The 23,037-nt window shown below is 45.5% G+C and overlaps 1 protein-coding gene across 3 annotated transcripts in view; it reads right to left on the reverse strand.

Moving 5' to 3' along the window:
- The window catches only part of DIAPH3 (diaphanous related formin 3), a 2,278,729-nt gene that overhangs the window by 1,992,813 nt on the left and 262,879 nt on the right, over positions 1 to 23,037 (reverse strand). For all 3 annotated transcript variants that reach the window (XM_085621985.1, XM_085621986.1, XM_085621987.1), the window contains one exon: positions 19,901 to 20,083. In XM_085621985.1, the coding sequence (XP_085478111.1) occupies positions 19,901 to 20,083 (183 nt within the window). The remainder of the gene's footprint in view (positions 1 to 19,900; positions 20,084 to 23,037) is intronic.

Raw genomic sequence — 23,037 nt, forward strand, 5'->3', positions numbered from 1 at the left:
TATCTCTCGGACCCAGCGACCTCGGGTCCGTCGGATCCTCCATTGATTTGGCCAAGCGTCGGGTCTTCACCTGAACCCCAAAAAATCCGTCCTAGTCCCGCTACACCCGTCGCGGGAATGTTTCGACTGGCAGTCGGACATTCCCCTCCGGAGACTCTCCTTTAAATACCTGGGGATTTGGGTCACCCTCCTTCCGGAACTCTGCTGGGCCCTTAATGTGGCTCCGGTAGTCAACAAAACCAGGTCAGACATGCTCCGGTGGCAGTCCCTCCCATTGAATCCGCTAGGAAGAGTCGCTCTCTACAAGATGATGATCCTCCCCAAATTTCTTTACATACTACAAAATACTCCATGCCCTTTTCCGCGCCCGTGGTTCCGAGACCTGGATAAAATGGTGACCAAATTCCTTTGGGGCGGCGGTAGGCCTCGGCTGGCCTTGGATCGATGCAGGGTCCCTTCCTATGATGGCGGCCTGAGCATGACCAATCTATATCTTTACTATCTGGCCACCCAGTTACTGGTGATCCATGACTGGTTCTCGGGAGGCTGGGGCGACCCGGCTTATCGTCTCGAGGTGCAAAGCCTTGGGTTCTCCTCCATCCAAAACATGCTCTATGGCTCAACGGTCCCCCTATCACTCCCCGACGTCGTGCGGGCTCCCTTCCTCGCGCGGCACTGCGGCACACTAGATGGTCGGGGACGTCCACACAACTCACTCCGCTTTGGCACGGGACCTGGCTGCGGGAGGTGGTGGGATTGGCGGGCTTTCGGCAGTGGGATCTTCTTGGTATCTCCTGTCTGGGCGATTTATGGCGTGGGAGCCGCATGTGTTTCTTCCAAGAGCTTCAGACCCGCTTCTCGCTGCGGCCCTCCCAATTCTACTGCTACCTTCAACTGCGCCACGCGGTCCGGGCTCATGTCCCTCTAGACTCCAGACTGCCTCCCCATAGCCCACCTGAAGCTCAGGTGATGCTGGGATATCTGGGAAAGGGGGGTATATCCCGCATTTACAAATCCCTGATTAACAATTCCCCGGTGGACTGGAGCGGGCTCAAACAGCGATGGGAGGCCTGGGTGGGACCCCTGGATGAGGCGGACTGGAGGGACGCCCTTATGGGCCCTCGGTCGCTTACCACCTCCGCTAGGCTGCGGCTCATCCAAATCTACTACCTCCACACCGCCTATCTGACTCCGGACCGCCTGTGCCGGGCGGGCCTCCGTGTGGACGCCTCCTGCACCCGTTGTGGGGTGGTTCCGGCAGATTTTTTCCACATGGTGTGGTCTTGTTCCCGTCTAGACGATTACTGGGCAGCGATTGAAACTGAGCTAGCGGAGGTCTTGGGCTGGGAGGTTCCCCATGAGCCTAGAATGGCCCTGCTGGGCATCATGGACGGGATCGACGGGTCCCGTCACGAAAAGTACTTCCTCACCACTGCCCTTATGGTGGCTAAGAGAGACATAGCGGCAGTATGGTCACAACCGGACCCGCCCAGAGTGGCTACCTGGAGTAGAGGGGTGGATTGGTGTGCGGCCCAGGAGCGGTCGTTGTGTGCTGCACGGGGCTGCCCCAAAAAATTCCGCAAGATATGGGGGAAATGGCTGGGGGGCATGATTTGAAAGGTGGGGGCGCGGGGGGTGGGGACGGAGGAGGGGGGAGGGTGGGAGGGTCTTTGCAATGGTTTATTGATGCTTGTCCGAATGCAGTTACTGATGCCTTGTTCAATGCACTGCTGTATCTCATTCTTGATACTGTTCTTTATGCCGCAAAACACAATAAAAATTTGTTTATCAAAAAAAAAAAAAAATGGATGGCCTGGAAGACCTCTACAAATCAGAACTGCCTTCATGCTATAAACACACGGATGATCAACAACTATCTAAAGCAGTGTCTCCCAAAGCTTCTAGAACAACATCCAATTTCTAGAACAACAAACTTATGCAACCCACCTAGCTCTATTGACATGAGTCAGGTGCGATTTTTTAAATCTAATATTAGACATGCATTTATAATGCTGTGAAGGACCCAAATAAAATACTAATTACAAATTTTTGTTTCCCCGCTTAAAATTACTTGTAAATGTTGCAACCTTGACCACACAATTTGATAATTCTTGGTCGGTCTGTAGCCAAGATAGTGATATGTCCCTAAAAGTGGCAGATGGTAAACTGCACTGGAGCTGCAACACTTTTCAGAATCACAAAGCTTCTGAAAAATCTTGGTTCGGATACCAGTGATTTTAACAAGTTTGAAAAATCTCTTCTGCAGAAGAGTGTATGTGTATGTATAGATATATCTATATATACACACATACAAACTCACTCGCACACAAATTCACATATATATATATACACACACATACACACACAAACTCACGCATATATACACACACAAACTCACACAAATAGATAGATAGATAGATAGATAGATAGATAGATAGATAGATAGATAGATAGATAGATAGATAGATAGATAGATAGCTTTGGGGCACTTTATATGTGTGCCATATTACATTACATAAGGTCAGATTCATTTTATTTTAAGAATGGGAGTGTAGGAGGCAGGCTTAGTATATGGTGCACACTTATTTAAGTGATGCACCTTGCACTAATCCTGTCAACCCTTACAGTGATTTTAGTGGTCTTTGAGAACTGTTGAAAGCTCTCAAAGCAGAAGCTGTGGAGCGTAGCCTTCAGGCTTATCTTGAGGTAGTGTTAAGCAGCTTGCATTACCAGTTTAATCATGTAGAGTAGATTAAACGAAAAAGAACCACACTGTGTGTATATAAAAATGTCTAATTATTGCACAACAGCCACAGATAAATGCAAATATACAATAATACTTCAACTGCAATAGGGTAAGTAAGCACAAAATAAAATGGGCCCCGGGGAGACCAAATCATATAGTAAGAAAGTGAAATGCAAACTGCAACCAAAGTCGGGACTTGGACCAGGAAACTCAGAGGAGCTGAGGACACAAGGAACCACCAGAGATATGTATCCAGGAACCCCACAAAGGCTGTGTGCAGAGTGGAAAAACAGTCACGTGTCCAGGAGAAGTAAACGGGGAAGTCGTGTTGCAGTTTTGGAGAAGGAGGACCCTTCATAGTGGACCTTGAAGAAACCTTGTGGAAGACAGAAGGTTGGTGCGCTCACCCCACCCATGAATACCCCAGGAACCATGTACCTATACCATGGAAACTGGATGCATACATGCAAAGTGATGTCATAAACCTCTGCAGACCACAATGGAGTACTTCAGGAAAGATGCCGTTAGAGAAGACTGTGCAAGAATCCGGTGGACTCCAAGGGTAGATTCTTAAAGATGAGAACCTGTAAGCAGAGAGGACAGAGTCTATGCCACTCAGAGTTGACCAGGAGGCATGGAAGACTAATGCTCACCAATGTCGGAAGGTTCAGAAGTGTCGACGGTGACCTAGTCTCTGTAGCTGTGAGGAGCAGGCGACGCTGAAGAAGACCAGGAGCCATTCACAAGCTGTTCCACGTCCGATGGCAGTGGCCAGAGAGTCGGGGTCCGGTGGGAACTCTAATAAGCCTTGGCAGCTGCAACTGGCGTGGAGAACAATGTAGGAGCAATGTTGGGACCGGCAAGGTCCAAGGGACTCGTCACACGCAGGAGAGTCAAAGCAGGCCCGAGCAAGCAGGGAAGCCCACTGGAGGACAAGACCCTCAAGAGGACCCACAGGCACTGGAGTCACAAGAAGAGCTCAAGCAGCTCACCAAGAAGGAAGGCCCATGGAGCAGAGGATGCGGTGAGGACGCTGTACTTGGCAGGAAAAAATGCTGGAGGATGGAGCTTCTTGTAGCCCGAAGATCTCTGGAGTGCAGATCAACAAGCCCTGGCAACAGCAACTTGACGCAGTGCACAGCAGCTTGGTGCCAGCGGTCCCAATGAGGGATACTGGACTCAAAATTACAGAGAGAACAGGTCAGGCCTCAAAGGAATTGTATAACCACCACCTGTGTTGCTGAGACTTTTGAAGTCTGTGAGACGTCAGGAGCAGCAGACCGGTCAGCTTCGTTGAGGTGCCTCCATATGCAGGGGTGTGACTCCTTCTCGCAAGGGAGAATACTTCAGGTGTCCTTGATGCCCACAGGTCTGTTGAAGATCCTGGAAGAAGCACAGACCCAGAAGACTTGCAGAACAGGCAGACCAGGAGCAGTAGGAATCTTCCTTGATGCAGTCTCAGTTCCAGGCGAAGTCCAGTGCAGTCCAAGTGTCCAGACGGTCGAAGAGTAACGTGGTTTTAGTCCCATGACGAATCTGAGGACCCAGTCACAGGTAAGTCCTTAAGTGCCCTAAGGGAAGGGTTGGAAGAACTCAAGGGTCCCTCCCAGAGGAGGGTGCGGACAGAGGCGAATACTCCCATGTCCTTTGTCCAGTTTCATGCCAGGGCAAGAGCCAAGAGCCTCCCTGAACGGTTGAAACTCGAGTATGCAAGGAGTGCACCAAATGTGATCTTCAAAGCAGTCTAGTGGCACCACAGCCCAGCCCAGCACACCAATTCCTGTCTGGAAGGTGGTCCCACCTCCCTGCGACAGGAAACCTATTGTTCTACATTCCCCTGCTCGAGCTTGGATCAGCAGCAGGAGGGCAGACACATGTCTGTGGTCAGCAGCAGCACTAGCTTGCTATCAGACCCTGGAAGGCTGTTACAGGGAGTACAGGGGGTACCACAAGGAAGCTTCCCGTTCATGTTATCATACTTCCAACAATGGAATAGGTGCTGGGGTAGAATTCCAACATGTTTGATACCAAACATGACCGGGTTTGCTGCATCCCCTATATAGTTAGGCATCTCGTAATGGCTGATGTCCACTATATGAATTAAAATGGCCGATTGCACTAACAAAAGCTTGGAGAATCAACTCCAGGAATTTGTACGGGGTGTCCTGCACCCTCACACTCATAGCCAAGCACCCTGCCCACAGGACTCAAGAGCCTGCCATAGGAGTGACTTATAGGTTTTAAGTGTAGTGAGCTCAAATATAAGGAAACATATTTCTCGTGAGAGGTGCAAGCACCAACTTAAACAGGGTGCAAAGGCAGGCCTGAAGTCACAGTGTAAGTGGGCTCTCATGGGCACACAATACATGCTGCAGCCCATGGGAGACCCTGGTGTACCTATGCCCTGGGTACCTTAGTACCATATACTAGGGACTTATAAGGGTACACCAGAGGCCAATTGTGGATGTACAATAGTACTTACCATGGCCAATTTAGGGAGGCAGCACAGTGATTGGGGTCCTGATTAGCAGGATCCCAGCCTGACTAGTCAAAAACATACTGACACCTAGCAAAAAGTGGGGGTAACCATGAAAACAGATCCTACTTTTCTACTGGGAGATTAAGTGATCTTGCCGGGACACAAACCTGGTTCCTCATATCCAAAGTTGGCAGCTCTGACCAGTAAGTCCCAACCATATTTCTCAATTGATGTGTGAAAGTCATTCACATGTGGAATGATTGTGTTTGATCACGTATAATAATAACAGTCTCTGTTGGTATGGCCTTGTGAATTAAAAAAAAAAAAAAAAAAAAAAAAAAAAAACAGCTGAAAAATACTGAAAGATTCACCCCGAGTTTTGCTTGGGAATACTTGCATTGGTTTGTATTAAAACTGGAGTTAGGGACGTAGTTCAGCACCTGAATAACAGTGGTGATGGAACAATTTTCAGAAAGGGGGCGCAAACATCAATTTTACATTGCGGAATTCATATGCATTCATATGCATTCACACAAAGTATGCAGCTGGTGGAGCATTGTGGAGCACACTGTCGCGAATATACTATAAAGCATTGTGTGGTAGCGCACTCATTTACAGACAGCACCTTTTTAGGTCTCGCTGGCGTTGCAGCACGAAGCGCTGCCGCCAACAAGAACTATTGTTGCCGTGATGCCTCTCAAGGGAGACAGACCGGGGCACGCGCAGCTATCGGGGTCTGTGGACGCGCTTCTGAGACGCGCTTGTTTTGCCGTGTAGCCTCTCAAGGGAGACAGACCGGGGCACGCGCAGCGATCGGGGCCTGTGGACGCGCTTGTTTTATACAGAGATTGCAAAATCCCATGTATGAGAAAACCATTAAAAACTCCTGTAGCATCAGTGCGTCTAATCAGTTGCAGCAGAGGCCATATGGATCCGCAAACCTCACTGTTTACACATTAACATAAACAAGCATTTGCAATGCAATAGGTCTCGCATTTATAGGAGTTTGAGCTATTGGCATTGTAAATGACAATGCTTTTTATTTAAGTTTGTTTTTTTTAAAACATAAATAAAAGGCACTGTCATTTATAATGCCAATAGCTCAAACTCGTATAACTGCGAGACCTATTGCATTGCAAATGCTTGTTTCACTGATATGGCCACTACATTTGCACAAAAATATAGCGGCGAAACTGTATAGCTTACAAATGATAAAGTGTGGAAATCTCATTTTGCAAATATTTATCTTCTGAACATCACCAACTGAAAGTATCTTGATTTGATCGTATTAAAATCTTTGTTTTCACTTCAATTTCACACAAAATTAGGCTGGTTTTTGTTTTCATAACTCCGGATATATTCTGAAATGTGTACACTTCATTTACAGGCTAATACATTTTGTTGTGTTACAAAAAAATGACATCCTACAGCCTCTCCTTTACCACACTCTGGGCCCTAGTAAGATTCTTACAGTTTAATTTAAAAACTCATCTCACTTTGAAGTCAGAAAGAAAACTAAACATCAATCCTCACGTAAAAAATAATCAGCAGGAATTTGTCAGAAGACATTGCCCGACATTTGAAGCACAGCAAATGTGACACAAACACAAAATATAAAGGCATCTTACCTTATTGCTCTTCTGTGACCCATCAAAAATCAGCTCGAAACCCACCATTGAGTCTCGACCCACAGTTTAGGGAACACTGATCTAAAGCTCAACACTGTAAAGACAGATATCATGACCTACGTACAATGGCTAAATACTGCTATAAGGCCCGAAGACCTCGAGGCCCATCCAACAACACTGAGAAGTCCGAAACTAGGGGTACCCATGGATTCAAACCCATCCTTGATAACACTGTTAACAGCACAAAGAGTGCCTTCTACACAAAGTAAACACTGCATCTCATCTTCCCATACCTTCTACTCAAACAGAAACTGCTAGCCATTCTCTCATTCGTAATCTCCTAGCTTGACAAAGCCTACAGACTACAACTTGGTGCACTAAGGTTGCGGACATGCAAAATACAACTCATCCCAAATGGTGCCGCAAGACTTCTTTTCCACCTTCACCCAAGAGAACATGATAAGTCTAGCAATCACTTCCTTGGCTACCTATAGCTAGAAGGACAATGTTCAACACAATGCATTGGCCACAGAGCCTCCAAGGGAAAAGGACCACTATATTTTTACAGTTAATTCGAGCACCACCAACTAAACAGGAAATCGTGCTCCAAGCTTGTACCACTTATTCTACCTTGCCATGAGAAATCCATGGAAGGCACCACTTTCAGTACAAGCGGATATCTCCTCTGGACTTCTCTACCAGCAAACATACAAAGCATCCAGAAGTATATACACCTTCAGAAGACAGCTGAAATTATTGCCATTTCCAAAATAAACACATCTTTCCAGGGATAGACTCAGGTAAGACAATCGCACCTTGAAGTTCAGTCTTCAGCTTACAGCCCACAAATAGGGAACAACACAAACATCAAACTACTTTCTACATGCAGGTAAGCTAATAAGGGCTAGCCTAGGGGGTCACCACGGGATTATATAGTTAAGTCAATTAATATACAACATTTAGGGCAGACACTAATATCATAATACTTAGTGGTCAGAAGCTAACTGTAACTTACCCCTCTTACACTGTAATATTTGCTCAACTTACTAACAGACTGGGCAAAGCATAAACAACTAATTCCACTGCCCCAGACAGGTTTTCAATTTCATTTCACAAATGATATTATTGCTTCATTAACTGTTCTAGCGAAGAAAGCAAGAGCAAAAAACATCACCATTCATGTTTGCTTCATCTACTAAAGTCCCACTTTCGCAAAAACAGTGGTAGACTCTGGATCTAATTGCTGAGCTGGGACATTGATCCAAATCTACTCTATTTGTTGATGTAACTCCACAAAAATGCTTGTATAGTCGAATTAACTTCAACAACTATCCTGTCACCAGAAACATATACCTCAAGCGGCCTGAAAAAAGGCTGTATTTTTAGCTCCGCTATTGTACTCGTTGTATATATCTGACCTCCCAAAGCATTTGGATGGTATGGAAGGTATACCCCCTCCAAACTTAGTAATTATGGTATCATCCATTTGGAATAAGCTGACAATATTGTACTGCTCTCACAAACTACAAAAGACCTGAAGATCCAGCTGTCTAAATCAATGCCTACAGCTTAGAAAATGACCTGCATGTCAACTTGTCTGAAGCTAAATTACAGCACTGAAGATTTGAAGACATTACTTAACTAGATGCACGGTGACCTACTTTATAATTCATATCAAAATGTCAAGCAACCATATCTTGATTTCAACCTAGAAGCTGTAATTAAAAGAAGATTTCTGAGATCCAGACTCCTTTATACCTCTTGATTTAAAAAGGCATGGAATCCTACCCTCAGGAATTACAATATACCATATCATATGTATGTGTCCTAAAATGTTAATTCTGTGGAAGGTCTATCTACGAAAATATTTCTTGGAAGCAAATGTCAGAACAATTAAAGAAGCAGCTACATTTTATTTTACTAATCAAGTCCCTTCATTTATAAATGCATTAATTAGGTCTTTAGACTTGGCTTACAGTTTTTTAGGATCTAAAAGTAAAAGGCTTACCCTAGAAAGTATCTTTCTATGACTGCTTGTCTGTTTTAATTCCAGACTAAATTGTATTTTCTAATAACCGTTTCCTATTGTTTTACCTATTGTATTTTATGTAACATTCTTGATTTATACAATAAAGTTTGCTCACCTTCCTTCCTACCCCTCTTACATTCACAGAAGACATATCTACTCCAGGTCTTGTCCATCAATAGTACTGTACCAGATATTAAACCAGTCTTCATCAAATTACATGGCATTGAATAATTTTGAAGAGATCGGTCACATTATGCTAGTCCATCACTGCAGGTCCCAAATAACAATACACTGTGACCGCTTCTTTATAGCTCTCAATAGCTATTGGAGGATAGTAACAAAGCCTATCACTGCAGATATCGCCACATTTTTTTGCGTTTCAACCACGCCAGCTCAGAAAAAAAATATAAACAAAATCTCAGGTTGGACAACCTAGTGCAGTAACTAGTTAAGTTGACCATGATCATCAGAAAATACCATAAGCTGCCAGCTTACTGAAAACCATAAACTGTGGGTCTCCCTCACATTATCAACCACAGTGCATCAGAGAAGACAATAACGGCAACTCAGTAGTCATTATTCATGCCATAGAAACACTTCCAATAAAGGATCACGAAACCAAGACAACAGACACAGACCACACACATGCATAGGTTGCTGCCTATGTAAGTGCCTCACAAAGGAGTAGAGCAGGAAGCACTATATAAATCCTACAAAACAATACAACACAGTACAGTACAATAATTCAAAAGAAGATGATAAAATGTAGAATCTTAAAGCACAAACATTGGTGAAGCACAAAACTGTTTTAAGCCTTTTAATCTCTTATTCTGTTTTACATATTCAAATGTTTCTCTGTTAGGGTAAGAGAGAAAATCTGATTGTTAGAATTGGGGATCTCTAGTTGGCAATGGTTTGAACCTTTATCCAAATTGCGACTCTTCCTTCTAGTCAGGATAAGGGAGATACACTACTGAAAAAAACTCTGCTCACCCCCTTGGTAGCTTGGCACAAGCAGTGAGGCTTACCTCAGAGGCAGTGTGTGAAGCAATTGCACATAACCAACAGTAATACAGTGAAAACAATACAAAACGACAGCACACCAGTTTTGTAAAAATAACAAATATTTATCTGCGCAAACAAGACCAAAACTATAAAAGATTAACCTACAGTAATAAAAAATAGGCACTTTGTAAAAATGACTTTGAAATGCAGTTCCTTAAAGGCCGGTAGCTCCATCCAGGACCGGCATTTGTGTCAGGAGACTAGTAAACAGTACCTTTGGTTCCGGCCAACCGGGTCGGTGCAGGCCAGTCATGGCAACAGTCATTGTTGCGTTGAGAAGCGTAGCGGTGCCTTCAAAACACGGTGCAAGCAACAGCTCAGTGACGGTCATCCAGCAGCGTCAGTGAGGCCAGGGCTGCGGTGCAGAATGAGGCGGTGTGGGCAGGTTACTGTGCAAGCGACAGTGCCGGTTGATGGGAGTGGGAGCTGGCGCGGTCAGTTCAGACTGCGGTGTGGGACAGGGCATCATGTGACTTAAGAACGGTGCCCCCGAACCATTGTGCGGTCACTGGTGTTCGGGGTCAGTGTGCAGCAACGTCGTTGTGAGACCAGGGAGGCGGAGTGAAGCGGGGCAGTGCGGAATGCGGTGCCCACAGGTTGAGGAGCAAGCAGCGGCTCAATGGCGGGGTGCCGTCGTCCGTGAGACCAAGGTTGCGGTGTCTTCAGGACATGGAGCTCGCAGAGGTGTTGGTTGCTTTCCCCCTCTGTCGCAACTGAAACCCACAGTTCCAGAGGCAGTATCCAGAGGTAAGTGAAGTCTTTGCTGTCCCTGAGACTTTGTGAACAGGAGGCAAGCTCTATTTCAAGTCCTTGGAGATACTCAGCGACAAGTGAAGAAAGTTCAGTACAGTTTTTTCACTGCCCAAGGAAGAGGCAGCAACTTCAGGCCAACCCAACAAAGCAACAACACAGTAAAGGGGCAGTGCTCCTCCTGGCGGTTCTTCCAGATCTTCTTCTTGGCAGGTTCCTTGATCAAGCGAGTTCCCTGAAGTCTTTTATCTCACTGAGACTTCCAACAGGGGGCAAGCTCTACTTCAAGCCCTTGGAGAAAACTCTAACAGCAGGATGATGAAAGTACAATCCAGTCCTTTCCCTGGCCAAGCTGCAAGCAACAGGCCTAGACAGCAGAGCACGCTGTAAAGTGGCAGTTCCTCCTGACAGCTTTTCTAGCCCTTCTTCCTGGCAGGTTCCTTAGTTCAGCAGTAATCTAAAGTTCTGGGGTCTGGGTCCCAATATTTACACTCAGTTTCTCTTTGTTCTTCTGGGCAGAGAGCGTCTGTACTCAGCCCAAACTAGTTCGGTCCTCTCTGGTCCAGCTTCCTGGCGGGGGTGGAGACAGCATTGTGCAAGGGAGACACGGCCTATTGCGGTGCAAAGGAATCTCCTCTCACCACTCTAAATGCAGACCAGGCCTATTCAGATGCTAGTGAAAATCCTCCCACTACTCTGAATTCAGCCCAGGTCTATTCAGCCCAGCCCCAACTCATCCAGAAAAGGCAGGACCCACCTCAACCCGCCCAGTGGCTGTCTACAGTGTATGATCGTCAGCCACTGTCACTTCAAAGCCAGACAGTCAATCCACAAACCAGCAGAGGCACACAGGATGTCTAAGCAAGAAAATACCCACTTTCTAAAAGTGGTATTTTCAAACATACAACATAAAAATCATCTAAAAGATGCATTTTTGCAGGCATACTAAACTCAAGTTCTTTATGTTGGGTGTTGCAGGACGGATGACGACGATCTTGATTCTGCAGCTGTGAGGACCAGGCAATGCTGAGGAGAACCAGGAGCTGTGCACGAGCTGTCCCACAGAGGATGTTGAGTGCTGAGGGGTCAGTATGCAGCAGGAGCACAAACAAGCCTTGGCAAAGCCAACCCACACAGGAATCAAAGAAGGAGCCATGTTGGGACCTGCAAGGTCCAGGGGACTCAAAGGCAGGTGAGTCAGGCCCGGCCCGAGCAATTAGAGGAGCCCAAGAGAAAAAAAAGTGACCCTCAAATGGACCCAGAGGTCAGAGGCACTGGAGTCGCGAGAGGACCTCAAGCAGCTCACCAAAAGATGCAGGTCATGATGGTCACGATGCAGTGTGGCTAAAGATTCTAGTCACTGGAGGTGCTAGAGGTTGGAGATACTTGGATCCAAAAGTTCTTCTTGCAAAGCAGCCAACAAGCCTTTACAACTGCAATTTGGATGAGACGCACAGGGTTTTGGTCATTGCACCCGCCACGAGGGATACTGGCCTCAAACTTGGTGAGAGGGCAGGGCAGGCCTTGGAAGCTGTGGGAAAACCACCAGCTGTGTTGAGTCCAGAAGAGCTCAGGATCTGCAGACTGGCTGACTTAGTGGCACTGCCTGAAAATAAAGGGATTGACTCCTTTACTCCAAGGGAGATTTCTTCAGCTGTCTTTGATGCTTCACAGGCCTTGGAAGGCTCTTGTATGATGCACAGACGATGCAGCAGACTGGAAAGGAGACAAAGTCAGACCCAAACGATGTCCAGCAAAGTCCAGAGTGCCAAGACGGTAGAAGTGCAGTGGTATCTGATCTGAATCTCATCCCACGAAGAATCTCGGGACCTACACCCAGGTAAGCCCTTAAGTACCCTAGGGAAAGGGTTGGGAAGATTCTGGGGACCCTCCCAGGGGAGGATCTGGACAGAGGGGAGGTTACTCCCATGTCCTTTGTCCAGTTTCGCGCCAGAACAGGAGCCAACAGCTCCCAGAACTGGTTTGAACTGAACTATGCACAGGGACACCAAATGTGCCCCTCATGCAGACTAAGTAGAGCTGGCAAGCGCACCAACCCCATTCCAATGCACTAAATCCTGTCTGGGTGGTGGTCACACCTCCCTGTGACAGGATGCCTATTGTCCCGCCTTTCTGTTCGAGCTTGGCTCAGAATCAGGAGGGCAGAATCATGTTTCTGGTCGGCAGCAACCATTTTGTGCTATCCGGATGAAGAAGGCTGGTACCGGGAGCACAGAGTAACGGAGGCCTCTTCCACTGCTTGGAATCCTACCTCCCACACCGTTTACGGTGTGGGGGTGGGATTCCAACATGTTTGATACCAAACATGATGGGATTCGTTGCAGCCATTTCCGAGATGGTCATTGCGTAATTACACGGTGCCCCGATATATAGTATATGGCTGCTTCACTGACAACCCGGGAGAATGGAATCCGTAGGCTGCAGGGTAGTCCTTCTCATGCAGGGGCATCCTCTCACTTAGAATCAAGCACCCTGCCTTCAGGATTACAAAGGCCTGCTATAGGGGTGACTTATAGGTTTTAAGTGCAGTGAACCTATATCTTTAGTAGGTGGTGTTAACACCAACTTACACAGGCTGCAATGGCAGACCTGTAGTTCCATTTTGAATGGTCTCTCATGGGTGGCATAATGCATGCTTCAGCCCATGGGAGACCTGGGTACATGGGTACCATATACTAGGGACTTCTAAGGGTACCCCAGTATCCAATCTGGGGTGTACCTCAGTACTGAGCACAACAATTTAGGGAGAAAGCAGATAGAATGGGATCCTAATTAGCAGGATCCCAGTCAGACTAGTAAAATACAGCTAAGCACCAGGCAAAAAGTTGGGGTAACAATAAAAGTAGATCCTACTTTCCTACACAACCCCCCCTCCCCTCCGCCCCCCCCCCCACTGTCCAGTGCTACACAATCTCGGGACAGTTGAATACCACAACATGATAGGGCCCATCAGCAGGATCTCGCGAGGGACCCCGGAGACCTGATTTCTCATTTTTAGACTTTAGGTTGAATGCAACATGTTACGCCCCTGGTTCATGATGCATGGCCAAGATGTGCCCGTTCATGCGGTGCAGAACCTATGTTGAGTTGAGGACCTGTGGTTGTTGAGATCCACTTTGAGGTACACCAATCCATACCAGCGCTTACACCTTCAGATGCCTGCGACAGGTCTAGCAAAGAATTTCCAACTAGATCAAATTAGCATTTTTGATAAAGAAGGAAGCAGAGATGAAACAGATATTCATAATCTGTACTCCGACATCACATCTTGCTTTAGACAGTGATTCTCGCACCCGCTGTGCATTTTTCTTGACTGGCACCTCAAAAATATGAAGAACTGGGGAAAAAAACGCTTCTGTGTTACATTGCTGTGCCATTGCTATGCTGACGAGACAAGTGAGCAGCTTGCATCGCTCACTGTCAGCTCGCAGCCAAGAGACCCTTTCTCTATAAATTACACCAAGTTTAAAATGCTTGTCAGTATGAATAATATTCTTCTGCCTCGGTTTATATAAACATGACACATATAGAAATGTTTCTATTTATATGCTAATTTAAAAGTTGCAAATGTCTCTGGGAGAAAAAAAAAAAGAAAGGCACGTGATGGACCCACCTGTTAAAATCGTAACCCAAGCGAAGCATCTGTGAGCTGCTGTAACTTTTGAGGCACGCTCATTTAAGAATGCAAATGGGTTATCTTTCAACCACAAACTACCGAAAGAAGTGAGCGGACTACGAAGTAGCAAATATAATCAAGCAGCGTAAGAGATTATTGACAAACGCTGAAGAAATTGCTGGCATCTGCTACGGGGGATTTGAGGGATAGAGACGGGGCCGAGCAGGGCGAACAATATTAACTTAAATATTTACGAAGTAAAAGGATGCGTCCAATGCCATGTGGTCTGAGCTGTGCCAATCTGCAAAGCTCCCTGGACATCTAGTTTCTGCTGCATGATTTAGGATAAATATGTGAGCCCGATGCCAGGGCACATACTCCTATTTTGTGCTTCCAAGGCGCGCACACAGGGTCCGACTTAACGTTATTAAAAAGCTTGATAAGTCAGAGAGGAATTATTCAAAGCAGTCGGTGGTTGTGTGCCACCCGAAAAACTGTATAGGGAACAGGTGTTCCATCTCTCGCTGTCCTCATGGTTAGGGGGAGCAGGCGCGTGGATTTTAAGGGGGGGGGGGGGGAATTGACCCAGTGACGGGGTGAGAAAGCTGAATTTCCCCCCCTGGGGTGCATCGGACTGGCGGAGGTCCTCCAGGAGAGTTCGCACATTCCCCACACAGTGGTTGACTATAGAGGAGGGGGGGTTTCTCAGCGAAGACTTGAGATGCTGGGATGAGTGGCCAGACAGATGTGGGTAGGACCAGACAGACCACTTTCCGAGAGAGGGCGAAACCCATTCCATGCTTTGCACGATCACAACACATATGTATGTACAATAAACAACCAGGAAGGAAAAAAAGACAATGTTAGATTTGTCCCGGGGCTGTCTGCTTGGAAGGAAGACTACTGGTGAGCCTTCTAGGGCTGGACTCTTTATGGGGGTTTCAAGGTTGGCGGTTAATGCATGCATGCTGGCTGTGACAGCCTACCTCTGAAGAAGAGTAAACAAACACATTTTCAAATCGGCTGTGAATCAATCGGACTGTGAACGTTTTATTTCCTGATGTACACCGGTGAGCTGCTTTATTTCTACTTTCTTTGAGTTGAAGCTGTTCCTTTAGAAGTGCAAGGGAACGGGATCATCCTTCCCAACCATCTTATTGAAACCCTTTCCTGACACGGAATGAATTTCATGTATTTCTCTGAAGACTTCCTCTCATGTTTGTTTCCGACTCGAAGCGCAAAGGAGAGACCTACCCATCAACCAAACTGAAAGGAGTGAGTGAGAGGAAAAGATCTGGTGAAACCAACATTGGTATTTTAAGGTACATTGTCACATGACTACCTGCCATCCTTGGCTAATCCATTATGAAAACATCTGGAATCATCTGATTAGGGTGGGGGCCAGCACACTTGCAATGCCACTAGATGACTCCTTCACTGCTTTTGTTGGATTTTTAGTGTGCTGCTCTTGACAATAGATGGACTGCCAAGTACGTTCACTCAATGACACCAACGCTCTTAGTTTCGTTAATCCCATGAAGAATCACCTGGATGTTTGAGCAGTCCACAATCTGCTCTCTCAGCAAGGGGATAATAGCAGTAGTCTCTTGATGAAGCCATATTGACAGATATGGGGTGCTGACTTCTGTCAGGGCAAACCATAAACAATGGATACCTTTGGAATCCTCAACACCAAGGGGAACAAGCATTTACAATGCAATGGTCTCGGCATTGTTAAAGTTAGAGCTATTGGCATTGCTCATGACATTATTTTTGTTTATGTTTTTGTTTTTAAAACATTCAAAGAAAAGGCATTGTTATTTACAATGTCAATAGCTTAATCTCTCTCAAATACGAGACCTATTGCATTTGCACCCACACACAGAGACACACACACAAAGCCACCCACACACACACAGAGCCACCCACACTGGAGCGGGAGACTACCGATTTCGGGGTCTCAGCAGCCAGGGCTTGGTATTGTGTAATGTGCTAATTCTTCCAGCAATAGTCAGTGGCGATGCAGGGGCTCTAGAAGGGGTGAAAAACCAACAAAGCCCCATTAACAAGCGAATGGTCTTTTAAAGACCTGTGAAGTACTCGGGGGTGGCTCTGTGTGTGCCCGGGGTGCCACACACGGGGGGGCGGTTGGTGTATGCACTGCCAGCAACCTTCCAGGCCAGTGCACAACACTTGCATCATCCTCTCTCTGCCTGCCATTACGCTCCATGCTTCTGAAAGGTAAGAAAAAAACGTGCATTTGCGTTTCAAATGTCCAGTCCTGCAGCAGCCAAAGCCCATACATGACAGTAACCCGATTCAAGGCCCCATTCTCCCGATTTTTTTAAAAATCTCCCACTTTGCTCTTTTGAAATGTTGGCATGTATGCTGTATGTAGAGACAAATGCCATTTACACTGAGTAGTTCTACTCCCAAGAACGTCCTTAGAAGCAGAATAACAGTCCCGTGTTCGGGGGTTAGCGGCCAGGATGTGAGGACCTCTCGTGAGTAGTGCAGACACAGCACAGGTTCAAAAGGGCTCGGAGTCGCTGCGCTCCCCATGCCGGGCGGCGCTGAGCTGGTGCCCCTACTGGGGGGTGGCCGGCAGCATCGGGCGGTGTGGAGCGGAGGAAAAAACTTAAGCTTAAAAAAAAAGTGGGGAGGAGGGGGTGACCGGTGGCGGTCGGATCGGAACCTGTCAAAGAGTCTAGTTGGAGCACAGGAACTCCTGTGCTCTAGATTTGTTTGGTGATGCACTCGTTTATGATACTACTGCAATTGGTGGGATTTACCCGAACAAACTGCATAGTTTTAAACAGTATATATGGTATTGCTAACGTTTAGGCTGTACCGCTAGTATATTTAAAAGCCCATTCACTGTGATACTTGACAATTTCATAGTTTGCAAAGCATTTATTGTTTCATGTCATGTTGGTCTTGTCTTGAGTACAGTATAGAAAGCTATTTTTACATAACCCGGTGTGGAGTCTCTTTTGTGGTGTATTCCGTCCGTTAGTGTGTGTGGTCGTTAGTGAGTGGTCGTTTTAGTGTTACTGTGTGTTACTGTGTGTGTGTTAGTGTGTGCTTGCGTGGATTAGTGTGTGCTTGCGTGGATTAGTGTGTGCTTGCGTGGATTAGTGTGCGCTTGCGTGGATTAGTGTGTGCTTGCGAGAGAGTGTGTGCGAGAGAGTGTGTGCGCGAGAGTGTGTGTGCGCGAGAGTGTGTGTTAGTGTGTGTGTGTGTTGCACAAACGTTTTACACATTGCCTCTTATAAGCTACCAAAAGGTGAGCACATGTTATCTTTTGTGTGTATCTGACTTGCCCTGACTAGAGTGGCGGGTTCTACCTTGTTGGGGTGCATTCCTAAGCCAACCAGAAACCCCATTTCTAACAGGGTGGCCAAACAAGTTTGGCGAATTAGGGTAGCTGACTGGCTTTTATGGATGGGGTGATGGCCGCTTCTGTACTCCTCAGCCTGTAATTATGTCAGAACTTGTACATTTAAGGGATGCTGAGAAGAAGGATGTGTAGGGTTAGTTTTGCTATGGGAGTTGTGGTGCAGGAGCAGCAGACATGTTCGGTGGAAGAGGTAGGAGGTATGAGTGAGGCAGATCCAGAGTCCGCTGAGCCTACAGGGAGCTATAAGTGATTGGTAGGTGTGACTGTAGGCGACATTGGGCTATATCAATGAATGCTCTGGGTTGAGAGACAGAAGTCCTGAGGTCAAGAATGGTTCTATAGGTCAGTGTGAATCTGAGAAAATCATCACCTTTTTCCAGATCTAAACTGTTAAAACTCATGGCCAGTTATATTGCATTAATTCTTATTCATTTACCCTGTATCACATTTTGGTGCAATGGGGCACGAACACAAAGCCAAGATATATGGAAATGGAGATGTAGAGGGATCCTTGGCATAAAGAACCTAGATGAATTACATCTCACTGCATTAGCCCATTGCCATTAGCAGAGTGGCTGTAGCCTCCTTTGTGTACATTAAGGGGTTAACCAAAAGTAAAGAAATGAAGATACAGGTGCATTCAAAAGCACACACTAGGACTAGGCAGTTTAAATAAGCAGTTGATCCATACATCATGCTCTCAATAGCTCTACACCAGAAGTCCATTAAACCCAACTGTATGTAGAAATTGTCCCACTACAAGCTCAACCCACAAAGATAATGATACATGGCTGCCTACCGTTCATTGTCGTTGTGTAAGTTCAGCCTGCATTTGCATTGGGCCTACCTGCAGTGTGGATGGTTTTCTACAAAGTGGGAGGCAAATTTTAAAGGAGAGAAACATTTAACTGTGAAGATAAACTGCCCGTATTAACAGGAAGGACAGATGCATGTTTCTGAACGTCATTCCTCGGGTATGCATGCTGTACCTATATTGATTGCTAGTAAAGTTTGGTGAAAACATTTTCACCATAGAAAAGCAGCTATAACGCTGATAAGGACTAGCACAAAAACGAATGAATTTTGAAAAGATAATACTACAAGACAAAAGAGCAAAGCAAACAAATATAACTACTGCACACCCAACTTTGCCTATTCATGCGGCTGTTTTACTTCGGTTTACGTAAGGTAAGTACATTTCAGCACAAAGGTTTTTATCGATTGTAACCGACCCATGCTTCTGAGAGTCAGTATAGCAAGGGCAGTTGGGTGGCCTCGTGGAAAGCAAAACTTACAGCCCATGTCTTAATAGCTGAAAGGTTTAGGGCAGAAGGTGGGTAGTATACATCTCAAAAATGGATGTGGAAACATTTAGAGGAGATTCCTTTCTTGGATGTATGGGCGTGTGTTTGGGGAGGTTTTTTTTTGCTAGTGATTTTATTACATTTGTTTATTCATGTTCGATTAATTAAAATCATTACACGTGGGCAACCGGGATAACACCTCTACCCATAAATACGGATTGCTAATCGATCGTTAAAAACCTCCTAAAACAATGTAACGTACAATCATTAGAATAAAGTTTTGGGAGGAAGTCACAGCACACCGTTAGCATCTTTTAAAAGAGTGTAAAGTGCAATTTGGACGATCCATAGGAGATTCTAAAGCTCGTCGGGTTTGCTGGAGGAGTACATCAGGATATGCATCTCGTCTACTGCAGACTTGGATGATCTTTTCCAAGGGTTTGGCGAGGTGTGGGCAGCAGCACAGTAGGTGTAGCCAAGACTCAAGATGGTAATTACATACCCTGCACGATAACTGCCCGTCCCTGGGTGCCCAAAGCGGATTAAAGTCGTGAATTGGAAGGGCTAGCAGCCTCATGTAAGGTATCAGTTCACTGCATCATGACTGGGACACGCTTCTGATCCTGGTGTACACACCCAACACCACCCATGTAGGCTTTAAAATCCACACCAAATGAACCATTCACTGCCGAAGGGCACATAGGCCATCAATGTTAATCAAGGTGCTTAGCAACCTCGTCTTGGGGACAAAGCGCTATACACATTCAACATCAGAATACTATACAATGTATTAACTTAACACTTGCATCATCCTTAAGTATAATTTTTTCATTATTAAATTAAGCAGCTGGCAAACACTTACCATCATCTTTTCGAAAAGTGCTAGAACTTCTTTCTCGGATAGCTGCTTGGTGGGAACATCATCCATCTCTTGTGACACCGAGGGCCATTCACTGCTACCAGTGAAGTGTGAACTTTTCACAGGTGGAAGGTGCGGCCTATCCTTCTTGGTTCCTGGCATCCTAATGCTTGCAAACCGATCCAGCTGTGGGAGCAGACAGAGTAACCAGATCACAGAAGGGCCAACAAAATCCGACATACGTGTACATTTTAGGCCCTAAAGTGTACAAGTATCAGTCAAAGAATAGAGAAATGCACCAATACCCCTGCTTTCTCGAAGTGTCATTAATTACGTGCAACATTGAAACCGAAGATAAATAATGTAAAGAACTCGTTCTTTTATTCACATACCATCCGACACGGTCAGTACATTTTCTGTCACAGCCATACAGTCCGACCAGTTTCCGGGTTTTCTATTTTTATCAAGCAACAGAACGTTATGATTGGATCAAAGCCAGTGACTATTGCATTCAGGTTTTGAAGGTATATTAGAATTGAAATTCTCCAATGTCCTGGAGGGCATTAAATGAAATGCAACATTTTGGGTTTTTTTTTTTTTAATGGCTTTTCAGACTATTTTGAAACCATGGTTAAAGAGCATTACAGCATATTTGCAAGAAAGGGCAAATATGCTTCCTATAGATTTCCCAGGTCAAGGCATGGGTCCCAGTGAGAGCTTCAATTGAGAACATTTCTGACTTTCTTTTTCCTGTGGTGGTCACTGTTCTATTGCACTTTTGAAAGGTTTCCCATCAAAACATCTTTTTTACTACACTGAATTCCGTGCCTTTTTTCATTAAACGTGGATGCCTAATTTACTCATACCTATTATACTGAAAGGGCAGATATACATAAAATAATAAAATAAAAATTCACATCAAGATTCAGAGATGACGCGCAAATGCACTCAACGACAAGTTAAACCAGCCGGAAAAATACTTATTAACTCTAAAGGGAACTCCTATTTGCAAACCTGCCCCTGGAGATTATTATAAAATGAATAAAGTGAATGTCTCTTGAAATATTTTTAAAATACGATCAGCGAAATATTATTAAGTTATCAAACGCAGTTTAACAACATTTTCACGATTGGATCTTTACCTCACATGAAAAGTATGAGAGCAGCCGCAATACTACATAGAAAGACGGTGAAGGATGCCTCCAAAATCAAATCTAAGAGTACCTTTCTTCAGAGGGTGCATGTGCAATCGCTGGTTTCCTAGCCCGAGGAGGCGCCAGCTTTAAAGTAGTGTAATTTTAACAAGAAGATGAAGTGATGGAGCATTGGACTGACACGATGCACAAGATTACCCTGGGACAGGCCAGAACAGGTTGGAACTGTATTACAGCCGGGGTTAGCCAGTGAGTAGGCCTTGTGCCACCTGATCACTGGGACCACAGCATTGCTGCCCAGGCAGTATGCAACCAATACTGGCCTCATGGCCTGATCTTTGGCCAGAATCTGCGTCCAACCAACCAAGAAGGTGCCAATCCCTGCTTCGCAAGGCCTTTGGCGTAGGCAGGTGGCTTGAGCAAAGGCAAGACCCTGCACCTTATTTTTTATCTATTTAAGTTTAATCTTCAAGAGTTCCTCCAGCAGCGAAAGTACTTTTTAAAATGTTTCATGCGTGGGTTTCTTTGTGCACACGCCACAACACACACCTTACGACTCCTTTTTTATTTTTCTGGACCTGGGGAGAGGTCTTGAGTCCTGACAGCAGCAACATTGTGCTTCAAGGGGGAGATGGACAAACAAGACTGGCAGAAGGCGCTAGCATCCCCACAAGAGGTGGCGACCCCTTCCAAATTAAAACTCGTGCAACTTAAGATACTGCACAGAACGTACTACACAAGAACGACACTACACAAAATAGGGAGGGCGGACACACCACTTTGCCTGAGAGGTTGCAGGCTCACGAGTACTTTTTATCATACGATATGGGACTGTCCCCACATCGCACAATATTGGAGGACAGTTATGGCTACAATCACCCAGGTGTGTGGGTTCGAGGTCCCCCCTGAACCTCGGAGATGCCTGCTTAATGTGTGGGAACCCACAGATCTCAACTACGCAGCGCAGTATTGGGCAACCCTCAGTATTACAATAGCCAAAAGGAATATCGCCCAGCACTGGGGAGCCCTAGCAATACCCTCCCATCAACAGTGGTGTTGCAACCTTGACAGTGCCATGGTTGCGGAGAAGGCAGTTTTTATTAATAGGGGATGCCCCCGAAAATGGACACAAGTATGGGGGAAATGGAATACTTAATGGGGTAATATATGCGTCCCTCCACCTGAAGACTCAGATCCGGACTTGAGTGACTGATAACCAGAAAACAAACACCACGATCAGCCCCCTGCGGGAGGCATGGGACCTCGGAACTGATATAGCGACGGGATGGGTAAAACTGTATTTATATTTACATTTACACCTACTATATACAGTGATGTCATTTGATATATTCTGTCAACTAATCTATGTAATGGTCAATAATGGTGAACTGTCCTGCTTGTTGTGTATACTAATCACAAATAAAAAAAATTATTAAAAAAAAACAACAACAAAAAATTGTGCTTCAAGTCACTGCCAGCCAATCAGAGCTTTAACTCTGAAAGCCCAGCTTTGGCTCTGCAACCTGAAATAGGAGGAAAAGCTCCCTTGTCCTATGTGATTAGTTTATTTTTTACATTTTGGTCCTCAGATCCTCAGTGGGCAAACACCAACTACCTCTTACTTAATAACCTTTTCACGCTCACTCCAAAATCTTTTGTAAATACTAATTCCTCAAACATCACTGACAGATTTACACTAAGCCAATCAAAAGCAATACCTTGAGTAAAATTCTATTTTCATGTCAAGTTTAGTGGAATTCCGTGGTATTTTTATGTTGGTCAGTACATTGCAGGTGCATTGAGAAAAAAGTCACTTTTTGGAACTCCTTAACACTCACACACATACACCTACCAGGTCCAGAACAAATGGGAAAGCAATTGGCACCAAGACACTATTTAACCGCTTAACATAAACTAACCTTCCACTGCCTTGTTTTGATCTGGGATATGATCTACCCCTATTTAGGTTCATGCAGTGAGGCAGGT

This window comes from Triturus cristatus, chromosome 8 (assembly GCF_964204655.1).
Source record: "Triturus cristatus chromosome 8, aTriCri1.1, whole genome shotgun sequence".
NCBI lineage: Eukaryota > Metazoa > Chordata > Amphibia > Caudata > Salamandridae > Triturus > Triturus cristatus.